We start from the raw sequence: 18,078 nt of genomic DNA on the forward strand, positions 1-18,078 counted from the left end.
TAGGCCCGATTTGTCATCAGCATCAGCTTGACTACGCCCACTGCAGGACAAAGGCCGCTCCCATGTCTCTCGAATTTACCCTGTCTTTTCCCAGCTGCGGCCACCGTATTACTACACATTTCTTGATCTCATCCTCCCACTTAACTTTCTGCAACCCCCTGCTGAGCTTGCCTTCTCTTAGAATCCACTCCGTTACCCATCAGGGCCAGCGGTTATCTTGCCTTCGCATTACATGCCCATTTCTGCCTCTTGATTTCGACTAGAATGTCATTAACCCGCGTTTGTTCCCTCGCCCGCTTCCGATTTGTTAACGTCACGCCTATTATTTTTCTTTGCATAGCTCGCTGCGTTGTCTTTAAGCTGAACCCTCTTTGTTAGCCGCCGCGGTGGCTCAGTGGCTATGGTGCTCAGCTGCTAGCCCGAAAGACGCGGGTTCGATCCCGGCCGCGGTGGTTGAATTTCTTTGGAGGAGAAATTCGAGGCCCGTGTACTGTGCGATGTCAGTGCACGTTAAAGAACCCCAGGTGGTCGAAATTTCCGGAGCCCTCCACTACGGCGTCTCTCATAGCCTTAGTCGCTTTGGGACGATAAACACCATAAACAAAACCAAACCTCTTTGTTACCCTCCACGCTTCTGCCCCATAGGTGAGTACCGGTAAGATACATTGGTTGTAGACTTCTCTCTTGAGGGGTATTGGTAAACTGCCATATGCGCTTCACCTCATTCTTATTCTTCTAGTTAGTTCCCTCTCATGATCATGATCGGCTGTCACTACCTGCCCTAAACAGCCATATTTTCTTCCTAGACGGTTGAGTATAACTCATTGATCATACTTTGCAGTTCATACCCTGATCGACTTAGCAAGGCAATATCATCAGCGAATCGCAGATTACTAAGGTATTCTCCGCTAAATCTTATCCCCATCTGTTCACATTCCGGGCCCCGGAATACCTCCTGTAAACATGCGGTTAATAGCATAGGCGAGATCGTCTCTCCTTGTCTTATTAGCACGTTTACTCTTCCCTCTTCTATCTTTGTGAGGTGGAATATAGGGCAGTGAGTATACCATTCTGCTAATCACGAATGCTTGTTTGGCATTTTTTTGATTAGCCTGATGCTTTGATGTGTCATGACCGTGTGTTTGGACAAACGTTCCCAGATGCGGAGTTTCTGTACCTCCGATAGTGGGAGGCCGTCGACCGTCACTTGTATAGAGGGTTTTCCCTTTTTGTGACGGCCCGCAGTCGGGTGGAGCAGCAGGATTCGGTCAGCGAGTGTGCAAGGCCTATACAGGCCACGCAGTCCGTACCGCTTCCGCTTGGAGGCTTTCCCCCTTTTCGCCGGCATTTTGCCGTGGTCGTCTGCGTAGGAGTGGGAACCGCTCTAATTTTCGGCCCATGGGTATGGGAGTGGTGTCGAAGAGTAGTGGAGATAAACCTCAGCCTTGAGATGTGCCCCTGCTTTCTAGAGCTAACGAGGGGGATTGTGTGGACCCAAACCATATCTCCGCCGTCCTGTTACTCATAAAGGCGGTTAAATACGCGTGTGTTCTAGCCCCTACACCTCAGTAAGATAGTGCGTTTAGTTTGGTTTCGTGCGTCTGCCGTGTCTCAGGTGTAGAATTTCTTCTGAGTAGGGGTGTGCGAATATTCGAAATTTTCGAATATAATTCAAATATTATTTTTTTATTAATCGTGTTCGATTCGAAATCCACATATTCGTGTTGTTTCGATTATTCGACACGACGTGAATATTCGTGTCTAGCCGAATATTCTACTGCGAGCACCGGCGTTCATTTCGGTCCGCAAGTCCTATCGACAGAGACATAACAACATGGCGGCGCCCAGAGCAATGCGTAACGTTGGGTTCTAGGCACTACAGTTGGGCCATGCAGTAGCTGACTGCACTGGTGAACTTTTTTGTGGCTATACCTGCGAAGCTGGTATAGTCAGAGCAGTGCACGAAATACCTCGCAATGCGAGCCAGTTCAGTGCCAATTGAGAGGGCATTTTCTGTAGCTGGAGAAGTTGTTTCAGCTAGAAGGGAACTACTTCTGCCTGACCAAGTAGAGCAGCCGACAACCTTTTATGTTCATCCCAGCAACGCGCTTTTGTGCTTATGGCAAGCTAGCCTTGATCAATGCTGTGTCCTAGCCACCTTCTCTGATATTTTCACTCTTCTAAGAACAGTGCTCGAGACTGATACTTTTTGTGCAGCCACACGCACCTTTCGTGCTCATTTCATCACTGATAGTTGAACTGTGATGTTCTTGGGTGCTCAAATAAATGTTTTGTAGTGGTTAAATGTGTCTGTCCTTGATTATTCGTATTCGATTCGTATTCGAAAAATTTGATATTCGCACACCCCTACTTCTGAGATTTGAAGCATCACGTCCTACGTCGTGTACAATTTGCTTCTAAATCCCAGCCTCGCATGGGGGAAGAGGCTGTGTTTTTGCATGTGGGTTTGGAAACGGCCGAGGATAGCGTGTTCGTACAGTTTTCCTAGGCACGAGGTGACCGACATGGAACGGAGGCTTGCCAATTGAACTGGTTTACCTGGTTTTAGAATAAAGGTGACCTTAGCGTAGGTCCATTCCGGGAGGGGGTGCCCCTCTCCAGTGTTCATCGAAAAGCTTGGTTACGGCTTGAACCAAATTTTCGTCCAGGTTCAGTAATGTTTTGTTGGTGATTTTATCCGCGCCCGGCGCCGACATGGTGCGCAGCTTGTGCATACCTACTCTAACTTCCCTTGTCCATATGTCTTCGTCAAACGCGGGGTTCAGAGGGCTTGAGTATTTGAGGGGTAGGCTTCTAGCTGTGGTTGTGAGATACCCGCCTTTTAAGTTTTGGATCAAAGCGCTGTCTTCCACATTTAATTTCTTGGCGCTGCGATTTACGTTACGTTGTTGGGAGTCTTTAGTGTTTTATGCTTCTAAGAGGCAACGTAAAAGCTTCGACGTGTTTTTCAGTCCCAGATTTGCAACCGCATGGAAGCAAATCCAGATTTGCTTCCATGCAGTTGCAAATCTGGTCCCACTGTTGACGGGTTAGGTGTACTGCGTGTGCCTCAATCTTTTTCCTAAGGCTGCTATCCTTAGTTTAAGAGGCCGTGTTTGTTTTTCAGCCGTCTTTTTTGCATACTGGAGTGTGTTTCCCACATGTGGACAAGTCTGCTGTCCACGATTTTCGTTTCCCGATTACTCGGGATGTGGCACTTCCGACGTCCTATGTGAGTGCATTCACCCAGTTTGCAAGGTTCTCTATCTCAGTAGTGGATTTCTTCCGGAGATTCCTGAATTTATCCCAGTCTCTGATTTTTAGTGTCCTTTTTACAGAGGGAGAGATTGACTTCAGTGCGGAAGTTGTTTGAATGTTGTAGTCGTCGCTGCCTAGGGAGGTCTGCGTGTTGGTTCACAAACACTGTGCGATGTTTTTGGTGATCGTGGGATTGGGTTGGTGTTTAGCTGCGCGCTGTTGTGTATCGTTAACGGGTTAGGGCCTCATTTTGCATTAATGTCCAGTGTTGCGATTCTTTTCTGCACTTTTGCTTGTAACCCCAGCTTACGTTTCTTGCGTTAAAATCTCCTCGGGTTCTTCGCGCGGTTGTTTAGCACTTTTGTAATAACCGCAAGCGGAGGGGGCGAAGGGGGGGGGGGGGGGGGGGGGGGGGCTCCGCTGCTTTTTGGCGCGCTGTACGTGTTGAGGATGAACAAGCTGGGGCTTCTTCTGCTTTGGGACGGAGGGGGAGATGCAACGGTTTGTCTGATGTTGCCATCAGACCTCGGGATGCATCGGGCGGTTGGTGTGTGTGTAGTGTTTTATGGCGCACAGGCAACTAAGGCCATCATGCGCCAAGCATACGGTGTTACGAAAATTTTTCCGCTGAATTTTATAGAAAAGTGAAGAATCATCGGTGGTGTAGGGGGCCTAAAACGTTAGTGCGACCTAGTGATCACATAGGAAAGAATTTCTAGAAATGGCTAATAGTAAAACCTTTAAAGGGGGTTGGAAACCTCAGCAGCTATCCTTGTTGTCTTGTTTTGTTAGCAGGAATTGGTCCGTAAGGTGTGTGTGGCCTATTCGGAGATGACAGAGAACCACTTGCTTGAAACGTTCCTGCTGCACACATGACTTCCATTCACCCTAAAGCTATCTTTACCAAGCGCAGTTTGCTATTTACTTCGTTTTTCCAAGGCGAATGCCCTTTTTTTGTTAATTTACGTTGTACTAAATTCGTGCAATCCTTAAATGGTATACATTGTTTATTTTGTCTTCCCACAAGCTTCAGCAGCGCACAAATCTGCTCTGTCGTTGCCTTTCATTCTGACATGACTGGGGACCCAGCATAATTTTGTCTTTTGCCATGTTGTGAATGGTGTCACCCAGTGACGGAGTGATTGCACTTCTAGAGTGAAGAGATGTCAGTACCATTAGGGGGCCTGTGTAAATAATACTGTTCGTGAGATTCTCGTTTACTATTTTTCCTGCAGCTGCACAAATGTCAGGACAGCGCCCGTCCTGTGTTTTTCGTGTTCCTTCTGTCCTCGTTCCGTAGCGCTGTTGTGAATCTATTTGTCAGGTAATGTGTCCTGTATATTGAGATTCTGGCATATCTCTTCGAATCGCAATACCAGTGGCCAGGTAGCTTGCGGTTTGTGGGTAAATAATATTCAACAACGACATTTCGCCACAACTGGATAGTATATATGTTTTGGTAGCGATTCTTCTGTATTCAAGGGAGGCTTCATTTATTTCTGCACAGAGGTTGACTATGGGAGTTGTTCTGTATGCGCCACATGAGAGCGCTAGGCCTCAGTTTTGTACTCGATCCAATTTTTACGGCATGACAGACCTGCCCAACCGTACAGTGAACCCATAATCTAATAAGGAACGTACCAAACTGACAGTTGCAGGCGGAGTGCTCAGGCGGTCGCATTTATGATAAGGACATCAGCTTTATCTTGTTGTGTTTTGATGAGCAAGTGGTAGGAAAGATAACTCAATCGGCTGGTGATTCGGGCGTCTGTCATGTTAAGGGTTCCCCTCTTCGACAGGCCGTGATTGCATATAGCAAATCTGCGAATTAAGCCTGCCGTTAATTTCGGTTTCCTTGTCTAGGAGTTCTATATGAGGGTGGCACCCAAAGTGTCTTGTATATATAGAGGCCAAGGATTGCGAGTCTGTTGGCCACGGGTGTGTCGCAGTGTATGCGTAGAACCCGAGGAAGTTGTCTGATCACGTGGAGTGATCATTTGAATGGAAAACATTTAAGGCCCATAAAGGTCAGTTTCGAAGTGATAATATCAATTGTATATTGTAAAGTATTTTATGCCTCTCCTATGGAGCCTTTTGTCGTCCATGAAGTGGTGTCGTAGGTGTATAGTGCCGCGCGGAGGTCAGGTATGATAGTGGGCTAACGCTATTTTCAGTAGGAGGGAGCAGAGAACTGCACCTTGTGGAGTGTCACCTTTATTAACCCTCCCAATCCAGAACACTCCACAAGGTGCAGTTCCTGGCTAAACAACTCACCAACATACCTGAGCTGGATGGGGACGGATGGTATAGTGCTGGCTGGAAAACATGTTCAAACAGTTTTTTCACGCAACTGATGAGGAAGACAGGGCAAAGGTTTCGGAGGATGACTGCCTTGCTGGGTTTGGGAATAAAAGTGATGTGTGCATGTTTCCAGGTGGAGGGCAGCGCTCCATCAGTTCCTAAAGTGAGGTGTCGTCAAGGTTGCGGAGGACCCTGTGTGTCATGTGGTCTGGTCCGGGGGTTGTTGGGCGGCGTATGGTAATCAGTGATCGTTCGACTTCATCAAGGGTGTTGTCCTTGTCGAGGTTCGGATTAGGCCGAGGGGGCCCAGGACAAGTGATTCCGTCCCAATCGATAGAATTGTTTTCGCAGTGCATATGTCTTGTAGAATTCGGTTGATGTCAGTGCCCTTTTTGTAGATCAAGGTAGCGAGACGGTTCTCGCAATCACAAAGAGAACAAGGAAGAGGAAAGCCTCTGGGTGCTTGTCAGCGTTTCGGCAAGAAGACTTCGTATGGCCCAGGTGAACAGAAGCCCCCTTCCCCTTCCTTGTTCACTTTGTGTCTTTTATAGATCAAATTGAATAATCTTCTTGACTCGTTTGCTGGGGGTGTGTAAAGCTTGCTCAATCCTACTCGCCCAGGGAGCTGGTTCTGGCGCAAGATGAGAGCCAAGTTTGTCTCGCTCTCAGAGGAGTTGAGTGCTTTGGGTTATTGGAGTTTAACGTGCCAAAGCGACTCAGGCTATGAGGGACGCCGTAGTGAAGGGCTCCGGAAATTTCGACCACCTGGGGTTCTTTAATGTGCACTGACATATCACGGAAGAGAAGAGTGGGGAAGAAATAGTTTGGTTTTGAATGTATGGGTAGTGATAAAGATGGGGAGGTTGCTGCCGAGATAATCTGCTAAGACACCCTGTGGCTTAACCAAGACGTGCGGGCTTGCATATGTAAGCAAGGTCACCGAGGGCCCGCATGTAACACGTGCCGATTCTTGCGGGTGTGTTTAGGTTTGTGTCGGTGTACTGTTGATAACTGGTAAGGTTTAAGGAGTGAGGATGGCTGTGTGATGTGTGGGTGCTGTCACCGAATAACATTTAAATGGGTTATGACTGCGTTTTTCAGACTCATTTTGTTCGCTATGACTCTCGGAACAACTGGGCATGAGGTCATTTGGTGCAACGAGTAATTTGTAATTGAATTTTTAAAACTTGTGCTGTACCGTGTGGTAGTCAGGTAAGACTAACGCGCTCGCGATTCATGACGCCGTGAACCAACGCTCACGTGCTTTCTCTCAACTGAACGAGTGAACTGCGCACTCCTCGTAACGAGCGTAGGGGATGGGTGGCTCGCTGTTCGGGATAGGAGTGCTGAGGGTAAAGGGGGGGGGGGGGGGGGGGGGGGGGGGAGTGACGGCAGGGGGACAAAGGCAACAGAGGTCCGTGTCCTTCCCTTTTCTGTCTACTGCCGATCTCGGCGGCTTAACTGTAATGTGTCAAGGTGATTTTGCATCGGTTTTTCACCAGACGGCGGCGCTGTCGGGGGAGGGGCTTAGAGTCAACTTCAAATTGCAATTTTTAGCTAAAATGCCCACGTAGAGCCCTGCTTCTTTTTTTAAGTATGCATAACAACGGTCGTGGCTAGAACGCCACGATTTGTTAGGAGATCATAAATGACCCGTTTAATGTACAGGTTGCTTGTTCCTGCGTAACTGCGTTTGGTGTGGAATTCTTCTGTCTGAATGTATTGTTCGACTCCTTGGTGAGTGGTATATGGTGTAAGTGACGGTGGAGATGAGCCTGTTGGTTGTGAATGGCCTCTTAGGGGGGGGGGGGGGGGGGGGGGGTACGCTTTCTGGACGACGTATACCTTCGCAAGGTGTGTTGCTGGGCGAGTTGGTTGGGATTCATCTTGAGAAAAAACAGCGCTTGCAGACAAAGGATCATGTCTGCAAGGACCATGTCCTTTGTCTGCAAGCGCTGTTTTTTCTCAAGATGTATACCTTCGTGCGTGTCCTACTGACATACACTGACGGATGACTACGTGAGCAGCCTATCCGTCAAGCTCACCAAGACAGCACAGGCATAGCTGTGTGTGCCCACCCTCCGCCATTCCTAGAAAAGCTTTTCCCGCCAAAAAAATAAAACGGTTGAAAGTAATCGCTCGTTCTGTTTGTCGTCTCTCTGCTTCAGGCCTTCCTGTCAAGGTTATCGCTTCACTTCAAGAATCACACACAAGCATGATTGCTCTCTCAGTATACCAAAAACAGGTTTCCTTGTGATACTTCATATATATCACGGCTGCAACACCGCTGTCGCTGTATGCATGAGGAGCACATACTATAGACATATAAAAAAACTGCGCTTTCCGCAGTCCTGTTGCTACTCGCCCCACTGTCAGAGTTTGTGCTTCGTCTACAGACCATTCAGTAAACTGTGCTGCATTCTTGCGCGGCCTGAAATGAATGATGTGCTCACCGTGTGCTTGTCTTCGGTGAGCTCTGCCATCCGAAGCTGCACTTGGAGCTACGTGGAGAACACGTCCAGCACCTCCAGGCATCCAACGCCGCGCTCGTAAACAGTCGTGTCCTGCGCAAATTCGTTACGGGGTCTTCAAACAGCAGCCCTGATGTCACACTTTTCCAGAGCACATGGTTAGCGCGGTGCGAACAACGGCGAGCCCCTACTGCAGCTGCGTCGGCGCGTCTTTCCAGTAATGCAAGTTTGTATAGCTTCGTGGCTTGTATACTATAAGTAGCACTTGAGAGAAAACGCTCGTTCTGTCGTCGTCTCTCTGCCCCCGGTAGTTTTGTGAAAATTAGTCATTCCATTGCAAAAATCACACTGAAGAGCATGATTGGTCCATCATTAATACACCAAAGATGGTTGCCTTGTGAAAGTTCATAAACATATGGTTACAACACAAGTGTGACAGTACGGGGAGCGCATACTAAACGCATCCAAGAAAAGATGTCAGGGTTTTAACTTGGTTAAACCTACTAGTGCGAAAGCTCTAGTTTTTGCCCATACCAAGTAATCTTTGGTCCCAATAGGCTAAGGTCAAATTTCGGGTGTGGCCCGGGTCATACTTTGGAAATGCCTCAACTCAAATTTGGAGGTCGCCATCGTGTTTGGCTTGGTCAATTATGGCTGGACATAGATTTTGGTACAAAGTTGAGTGAAACCGTGGGTAGGGTGTGTGCCTCATGTAGGGCATTTTTGGTCAAAGAGAAATACGCTCTGTTTAGCGTTTGACCTTTCGCCACATCCGTGCGCAGTGCGCATTTGAAAGGAGGGGTACATAAGGCGCGCTTCCCCATAGAACAGGCGCAGACACTCGCCATAGAAGGAGAAGAAAAAGCAACAGTCGGACGGCACAGAAACACCCTGGCCAATCCCCCGCCATGGGTATGTGCCATTAAGCCTGAGGACATCGTCATCATCATCAACACCGATCCAGAAGTGGTAGCTTGGGAGTTGGCTGAAAAGCAGCGAGAGCTTTTCGCTTTGAGATATCCAGGCTTAACCTTAGCTAAGCCACAGCCAAATTTTTTAGTCGGTGTTTCGCACTAAAATTTCACTCTACGCTGTCCTGCTTTTACTCGTCCGACTGTATGTGCTCGTGCTTCGTCTACAGACCGTATAGCTGTGGGTGCGGCATTCTCGCGCGGGCTGAAATGAGTGAGCTGCTCACCGTGTGCCTGTCCTCGGCGACGGAGAGCTCTGTGCCGTCCGAAGCCGCACTTGGAGAACGCGTCCAGCACCTTCAGTCATCCAACGCCGCTTTTGCATACAGTCGTGACCTGCGCAAGTTCATTAGGGGGGCTTGACACAGCAGCCTCTTGGCAGCCATGACGTCACACTTTTTCACAGCACGCGGTTAGCCCGGTGTCACCTACGGCGCGTCCCTGCTGCAGCTGCATCGATGCGTCCTTCAAGTAGCGGAAGCACGGATAGCACAGTCACCTGGTGTACTATATGGTAGCTGGCCACTTCAATCTGCTGCATTGCAATATGTAGTTTTGTGACCGGCGAAACAGGACGCAGGGGGTATTTGCTCGGATAAAAATTGTTGCAAAAGTTAGAGTGTGCCTCCACCGTGAAACACATCGTGTGCGGCGCTGACGAGCTGTGATACCCTTTCGAAAGGATAGCAATCTCTAGAGGGCATGGGTCAGTGCGGCACAGCTATCTCGATCGACATAAGACACTTTCCGAAAACGACTTTCTTTGCTTGGACCATTTCGTCAACGTCGGCTGCAGGACAAGTCTCACACTGTTGAGGACCCTCGGAAAACATCATTGAAACGAGAGCACTTCAAACCTGATGCTGGGCCTTCCAATTTCTCAAGAATATTCGACTAGTTGTACGCTTCGGAAGAATAGATGGAAAGAAGTGCATGCTATTTCATCCATTAGTGGGGTACAAGCGAAAGCCCTGTGAACCAGCGTTGATTCCTCTCCCGCAGGAAGCGCAGGGGACACTGCAGTGGCCGATGATTTATCATTGGACACGTCTCGGAATCCTCTCAATGTCCATCACACTTGGCTAGCAGCCTACTTCCTTAATAGGAAATGGTTTGCATACCATGCTAATGAAACTAAATAGGACGACCATTGGTCAGATGACTTCGCAACTCTTTGGCCACCGTGCACGATCACATATGTTCCATTCGCTAAATACGCAACATACCCCGGCTAAATATACATGTATGCTGTGAGGGCCTACTTTTGCGACAGTTTTGCTTTCGATGCAGTGCTTTAAATGCCCACAACGTGCTTTCGACGATTGACGCCTCTCGCGGCGATTGTTTTTAGCAGGGTCACCACCTCGAAAAAGCGTTGGCGTATTCTGCTCGAGCTGAGAAAGGTAAATCCCAAATTTTTCTCCGTGTAAGCATGCCATGTGCAAATTCTATTTATTTTAAGCTGGAAGACAGGTTTGGAAGCGGCACCCGGCTTATTTCTCCTGGGCTGGTGGGGTTTGTAATCGCCTCTATGCAGGTGGCGGGAATGAATCGCCATTCGATGTTGCAAGCGTTCTTGAAAGGAAAAAAAAATCACAAGTCACAAAATCACAAATCAATCTAGCGCTTGCGGGTCGATGGTCATGTCATTATGTATTGAAAAAAAAAAAAACCAACAGATAGCCCTAGAAAAAATTACTGGCTGTGCTCCAGGAAGATGGGTGGCAAAACGCTGAGGGGAAGTCGTGTTAGTTAACTCCTGCGATGCTTGCTCAAAACGAGGCTCAACAAGCGTTGAAAATCAGTGACGGCGTCAAGGGTACGCGACGGGCAGCGGCAAAAATAGTCACGCAGGCAACATGTCTACGTAAAAATTAATTCTCCGCTCCTCCCCAGTAAAAAATTTTCTGCCCGCGTTCCCAGTTAAGTATTATTAAGGAGAATATTTTTTACCTATTTGAGGACTTAAAAGCGTCGAAGTCCTGCTATCACGGAAATAGTTAGATAACGTGATCACATCAACGGAGCAGGACGCTGCTGATTGGTTTATGATTTGGTTTTATGGGGTTCAACGTCCCAAAGCGACTCAGGCTATGGGGGATGCCGTAGTGAAGGGCTCCGGAAATTGCGACCACCTGGGGTTCTTTAGCGTGCACTGACATCGCACAGCACACAGGCCTCTAGAATTTCGCCTCCATCGAAATTCAGCCGCCGCGGCCGGGATCGAACCCGCGTCATTCGGGCCAGCAGCTGAGCGCCGTAACCACTGAGCCACCGCGGCGGGGCAGGACGCTGCTGAGTACGCTCAGCATTTCGTGTGCAGTAAAATTTGTTCAAAGTGCTTACATTATACTGGTACTATAATTTGGAGAACACTATTGAGTACGCGCTGTATTTGGTCTGCATAGTAATATTTGTTCATTGTGTCTAGAATACATTGCCACTATAATTTGGCTACTACACTCTAATCCCAGTAACCCATAAAGCTACCTATATAGGAGTTACACACAATAAATGCGTCTAAAATAAGCGTTACAGGTCGAGTGTTCTTGATGTTTTGATTATTCTTGACCGATGCATAGGTTACAACGACTCAAGAGGTGCGTTTTATAAGTTACTGCTGAAGGAGCTGCCTTGTAACCCATAGAAAAAAATGCCCAAAACCAGTTTTTTTTTGGTTTTGTAACCGATAAAACGCACCTCTCAGATTACGGTAACCTATAATCGGCGCGGCGATCCCGTTGAAACGAAAAAAAAAAATGTTTCTTTTTCAAGGCCACTGCGTGCTTTTCCCGCCATGCGACGCCTCCCGACAAGACGGAAGGCGGGGAAGCCGGGTCGGCTGTTTTCTCGCTGCCGCCATCTTTTACCACTTGCATTTGCATTGCGGAGACCGCGAAACGAGTATTCTTTTGTGCGCACCGCTGCAAAGCAAAAAGCGTGTTAGCATGTGCATCGTATATGCGGAATGAATTAGAAGCTTATCCTGCGCGTCGTGTTATGGCACGTTTTAAATGATAATTCCAGCGACATAACCTCGGTGCATGATTTTTAGCAAGGAAGCATAAAGTAGTTGGGTTATTCTAAGGTTAAATATCGTCCAATTAGGCACTTTAACAAGGATTGGAAATGTTGGATTGGACTTCTTGCATGTTACGTCCATAGAATGCGGAGAGGATTGGATCTCAGCTTCTTAAAGAAAGGCCCGAGGTAGCGAAAAGATGCCAGCGGCACGGATGACATCAATTTCGACACCATGCGGGCATTGGAGCTGTCAAGCGCGGGGCTATACCGAGCAGGCACGCGCGCACTCAAGAGTCCACGTGACGGCGCAAGAGTTCGTTCTCACTTCTGTGCGTAGCCTCTTCGTGGGAGCTTCGCTACTCTGTCCGCCTTTTGCTTGCGGCAGAACGGTTGGCGCGGGCCGCGTGCGCAGCTCTCAGAGAGAGGAGGAGAAAGAGGAGGAGAATAACTGCGAAGGCGCTCGCCAAAGATGCGTCATCTCGTTTCGCGAGTGGACGGTGGGATAGAAGTCAAGATGGCGGCCAGCAGCACGGACGTGTTTGGCGTCTTGCGCGGGCGGTGCAGTGAAGATAACTGCGAGTGCCCGCAGTGCATGGTTTTGCCGGAATCAAAACTGAAGTGCGAGTACTGCGGACACTGCCCGGCAGCGCACGGGAAGATGAACGAGATCGGTGAGTACCTTTACGTGGATTTTTACCTGGTGGTTATTTATGTTGTTGTAGCAAGCTTGTTTGCACATGAACAAAGGGGGAAATTGAGCGCCTTAGTAGAACTGTGTGTAGCGCATCTCTTGCTTTGCTTGCGTGCATTATTGTGCGCTAAGTGCGACTTCGTGAGTAATCCTTTCGGATGAAAGGGAGCTCAGCAGCTCGACAGGGAACGCATGTGCAGGATTCCTGTTGTTCTATTTTCACACTTGGCATAGTGACTGCGCCGCCTTTGACTGCGAGTATCGTGTATGTTACGAATGGCGCAATGCTGCCAGCCCAATGTCGACTTAATTGAGCCTCATGTTTCGGTAGCAGAACCTTCTTCTGCAGGTGTCTTTATGATAGGCTGCACTATGGAGCACTAATTTGTGTTGGAGGAACAGTCGGTGAAAGAATATCCGATCCCGTAGGCAGTGTAATGTCGGGCGAACACATGGCGCGAGGCGCCGTTACTATGCATTACTTGGTCCAGCGCTTTCCATTCATCATGCCGGCCGGCGTACAATGCGTGTTTCCCGTGTCTATTCGCTGGTTCGAAGTCGCCGCCGTGATTTCCATTGCCTCAAGGCGTGAGGGTGCGTCAACAGCCTTGCTAAAGTTTAGATTGCTGAATGATATTTAAAGAAGAATTGTGCAATTGATGTGCACCTTGTGCTTCCAATCTCCTTTAAAAATCTGCATAACAGCAGAGATGAAGCAGTGAAACGAGTGTACGATAAATCTTTCTCGCCTGTATGTCGCAACCATGACTCTTAGAGCACCATTAAACTGCTTCGTATGGGAGCCGGTAACTCTCTTCTGTGTTAAGTACCTCTTACTTTTTTAGAGCGCAGCTCTTTGGCGTCCGTTCCTGGGTTTCGCGTCGTCGTCGGCGTTGTCGTCGGCGTCGGCCTCGTAACCAGCTCCGCCCCCCTTTCATCCGCAGCTGGGGTTGACTCACTATCGGCGTCAGCGGCATCAGTCAGTCGCTGCTATCTCTTCCCTCCTCCCTTTATCGTGTTGTCCGCTTGCTGCGCGCGCTTCTGCCCCCATCGTTTGCCGCTGGGTGTACACGCCGCCCCCCTCCCCCCTCTTCCTGCGAGTCTCCGGTTGTCAAAGCGCCGGCTCGAACTTAATTCCTTTCTTCGCTCCTCCTCCAACGCAACCCCTGTGCGGTGGCAATCAGAGAGCCAGATCGGTGGCGGCGGATCTGTATATGTGCACCGCCCGAGCCGAAATTGCCGCTGCCGTTCGCCCTGTGCGGTGGCAATCAGAGAGCCAGATCGGTGGCGGCGGATGTGTATATGTGCACCGCCCGAGCCGAAATTGCCGCTGCCGTTCGCCACTGCGAAATTATCTGCCAGTTCTTTCTGAGCCATGAGCGAGACGACCGATGGAAGTCCTCCGTCTGCTAAAAAAAAAATTCTGTGATAGCGCATACATGTGTTGCTCGATTTCTTTGCCTCAATCTATCGAAAAGGTGAAACAGCTTATTTGCTGAGCTCAAATTTCGCATTAGGAAGTAACGTAATCGTCGATAATTTTTTTTTAGGCGGCACTGCCGGCAGGTGAAGTGCAAGTGACGGCGCCTCATATCTACACTTGCACGGACGGAACGTTTGTTTTTGCTGGCAGCCTAAACGAAGTCATCAGAGTCTGCTCAGGTGGCCTGCAGCGTGCATTAATTATTTGTCTTCTCATCTATTACGTGAAGAACTTGGAGTATCCCTCTTCTTTTTCACAAATTCATTTTCTGGTGCAAAAAATAGTGCTGCCGGGGGAAATTATTCCTAGGGGCCTTGTTTCAGCGCACCTGAGGAAGTTCCTGACTGTTTTGAATAAGATATTGTAAAGCTGTGGAGCTTGCCGCGAAGGTTTGTTAGTAATCTTTACAGAGCCAAAGTCTGGCCCGTTCTCACTATGTATATTATTTTCAAGCAGTGTGGTTCAATAAAACAAATTGTGCCTGATACCATTTATTCCTTTTTACATGTGCACAACAGCGGCTTAACATTGAAGCGCGCATTTTACTACTGCGCCGTACAGTTATCTTCAACTTGGACGGGTCGAAGACTTATTTGTTGAAACATTAACCCGCCATAGTGGTTCGAACCTCCATGGGACTGAGCCAGAGGTCTTATGTTCGAACCGAGCCGCGTTTCGGAGGAGAAACGCAAGGGTGGCAGTGTGCATGAATGCATAAATTGAAAGAAGAAAATGAGAGTTGACATGTAACCTGTGAAGTACTAAGATAGGATGAAGGTTGCGACGTAACTTGCAAATATTCACAGCTGACGGTAAGATTGAGGGTTACCGCTTAACCTTTAAATTTCTCAAAAGTGAGAGCAACGCTGAGGGTTACAGCGTAACCTGCATCCAGTTCATGGCCGACACCAAATTCAAAGGCACAGTGTAACTGGTAAAACGTATGCGGTACGCTGTAACTCTGAAAATTATCGGTGCACAAATTTGTGAAAGTGTGCACCTATATTAAGGGTTACCGGGATTAGAGTGTAAGATGTGTCGCCATAAAGGCTGCGACAGCAGTTCCAAGAATGTGGAGCTCTCGATCTAAAGTCGGCATATTTACTCTACGCAGGAGTACACTGGCTTCAGGACCCCTACCCCGCCTGCTGCCTGGATCCCGGACAACACGACTGCTGACTATGATCCTCAGTGGAACATGGTTGACGAAGAGAAAGTGGAAAACCTGCTGGAGCATCTGGCGTTGCTGGTCTGAAAGCCCTCGTGGCTGGACGGTTCCGGGGGCTATTCCCTACATCGCGGAAATTCCAAGCTGCACAGGATGCGTCGAAGAATTCACTGCACAGCTAACTGACAGGGAAGGTTTGTTTATGTTTACTGAGGACTACCTAACAAATGTCATGGGTATGAGCTTAGGGATGGCTCTCAAGGTATGCAATGTGGTGAGGTCACTGATAGAAAACCCGGCATAGGTTTCGCGACTAGTTTAACATCATCTGCATGAAGACATGACCACCGACCTTATGGAGCAGGACACCAGCAATACTTCATGTGTGACCCATGGAGACTGGGATGCAGCAGGACATCAGCATGCCTTCATGTCTAATCTCGGAGATTGGAGGGCTACAAAATTCTCACCATTTGCACTGTGTCAGCGTTGCGCCTTGAGTGAATGTGTCTCATGCAGCGTGTCAGCTCTCGCTCCACCATTTTCGCCAAAATGAACAGGTTTGTTTTGCATTTGTCTCCTTTCTGGCACTGCTCGTCGATATTGGCTAGAATACCCATTCCCAGAGCAACTGGAACTCAGTCACCAGCTGCCATATCTGATAACGAAGCAGTGTTGGGAATAACGCAGGGTTACTGGCAATGGGTGCTTGGTACTAGGTCGCTGGATACTGGGAGGTAAGTGCAGCATTTATGAAACATCGAGGTCTGTGCTCATTAAAGAGACAGTATATTAATTACTGATTGAAACACGTGTCATGAGATTATCGAAAAAAAAGTACCATGATGTAAGAGTGGAGCAGTGCCATATCGGAGGAAACAAAAATATATAATTTTAATTTGGCATTGAAAAACGCCTAAGAGCGATGAAGCCTTTCCATTATTGGTGTACCCACCACGTGACCGTATCTCCGAGATGTGCACTGTTTGGAGCGGTAACCACGGTCTTCTAGAACGTCAGTGTCCACACGACGGACCGGAGCACGGGAGAAAAGGTCACGTGAGTGATGTGCCGAGTGCGACAACACACCGAGGGAAGGAAAATTCTAGGAACTGCTGTCCTCTTCGCTCATCTCGCGCTGCCCTCTATTCGCGAGCAAACTCAGCGTAAGGGGGCACTGTGATGTCTGGCGGCTCACAACAACGTGACAGCCCGTTGAAAAGGGGTGTGAACGTGGACGTGATCATCGTCATCATAAATATATTGCTACACTGGGCAAGATGATGTATTTGCAAAGGTCCGTACGTGGTCTGTGGATGTGTCCATGCATATAACTGGCCGCTTTGAAAATGTATTGCTGTTCCTGGCTTGCGATGAAATTCGCGCTGGTTTGTGGAAAGCGGTCACGTTTTTGACGGTGAGCGCTTAATTCCGACGTGCTCTAGAATCCCCACGGGCACTGAAGCCGAAGTTGTGACATTATTTGCGTGACAGATCCGCATATGAGATAGCGGTCTAACTGAGAGATGCATTTACGGAGTCAACAGTAGAGTAACCAAGGTGTTCCAGCTGTGTCCCCAAGAGATGGAAGTACGTCAGGACGGTGTTCATTCATTCCCACAGATAAGGACCTCGGTGATTTTGCCATCAATGAGCATGAAAGCCAAGGCGCCGCGCTCGCCAGATGTTCTTTCACTCTTCGCGCTCTCTTATGTGCCGCGTTGTTGCCGCTAAATTTTTCGTTGCAATTAGCAGTAGAAAAAATTCTTCGAGTCGAATGCTAATTATGCTCTCAGTAGCGAATATGAAGCTACCTTTGGCGAAAAGGACAGCAAATAATTCAGGGGCACTTTGACTGTCTAAAGCATAGTGTCGAACCGGAACCAAACCTGAACCCGAAACAGGAACAGAACCCGAATTTTCACCCAAAACCGTAGCTGAACCGAACCCAAAGCCTTGCCATTACTGGTGTACCCACCACGTGATCGTATCTCCATGAAGGTGGGCCCAGACGTGCGGACCGAATCGCGGATGGTACGCGCGCGTCAGCGCGGTTATCGTGACACGTGCATCCGGGAGTCGGTCTGAACGTCGGGCATTCACACGAACGCAGCGGACAATCCGCGCGTACTCTCGCCCACAGCGGGCTTGCGCTGTTAGCGTGGCTTCGAAAACTCAGCTGCCGAGAGTTTAAACATGAACGCCGAACGAAAACGTCGTCTCGCCGCACTGGTTGTCGCCATTAAAGCGTCTGAGGGCGAGAAGGAAGCTTTCGCGTCTAAAACGGTTATGTTGGACAAAGTCAAGGTTGGAAAAACAGTGTTTGGCCATGCAGGACCTGCTGTACGAGGACCTACTTGAATGCGACCCGGAGAGTACAAACGCTTGCTGCGGCTTAGTCCAGAGCAGTTTTACCAGATACTGGCTCACAGAGCTCCTTCTCTCCATATTCACTCAAATAAGCAGAAACAACAAAGCTAAGCGGGTATTTACGCACACGCTCAAATACACAGTACGACGCAGTGAGAGAAATACGAAAAGGAGGACACACAATGCTGCACTCGAGCTGCAAATGCGGCGAAAAGCGCGCCAAAACGAAAGGCGCCAGCACGGAGCAAAGCCGACTTCATTCAGGATAGCTAGCCAGACGAGCGCACCTAGAAGCAAAAACAATCCCGGTCCGCCGACAAGCCCTCGGACTGAAAAAGGCG

General features: G+C 48.7%; 2 protein-coding genes across 4 annotated transcripts in view; one reads left to right on the forward strand and one right to left on the reverse strand.

Annotated features, from left to right (window-relative positions):
• Nucleotides 1–16,698, forward strand: part of LOC149358482 (uncharacterized) — a 79,263-nt gene extending 62,565 nt beyond the window's left edge. The window contains exon 3 of the mRNA XM_089567556.1: nt 15,314–16,698. Coding sequence (XP_089423682.1) covers nt 15,314–15,454 — 141 coding nt within the window. The 3' untranslated portion in view covers nt 15,455–16,698. The remainder of the gene's footprint in view (nt 1–15,313) is intronic.
• The window catches only part of LOC149358483 (uncharacterized), an 87,338-nt gene that overhangs the window by 52,495 nt on the left and 16,765 nt on the right, over nt 1–18,078 (reverse strand). For 2 of the 3 annotated variants that reach the window (XM_089570554.1, XM_089570553.1), the window contains exons 2-3: nt 9,229–9,337; nt 8,013–8,123 (exon numbers count right to left, since the gene is read on the reverse strand). In XM_089570554.1, the coding sequence (XP_089426680.1) occupies nt 8,013–8,123; nt 9,229–9,326 (209 nt within the window). In that variant the 5' untranslated portion in view covers nt 9,327–9,337. Of the gene's footprint in view, nt 1–8,012; nt 8,125–9,228; nt 9,338–18,078 lie in introns of those variants that run through there. The other variant, XR_016288687.1, reaches the window with a different exon arrangement.

The sequence above is a fragment of the Amblyomma mixtum genome, chromosome 2 (assembly GCF_055824585.1).
Source record: "Amblyomma mixtum isolate Tamu chromosome 2, ASM5582458v1, whole genome shotgun sequence".
Taxonomy (NCBI): Eukaryota; Metazoa; Arthropoda; class Arachnida; order Ixodida; family Ixodidae; genus Amblyomma; species Amblyomma mixtum.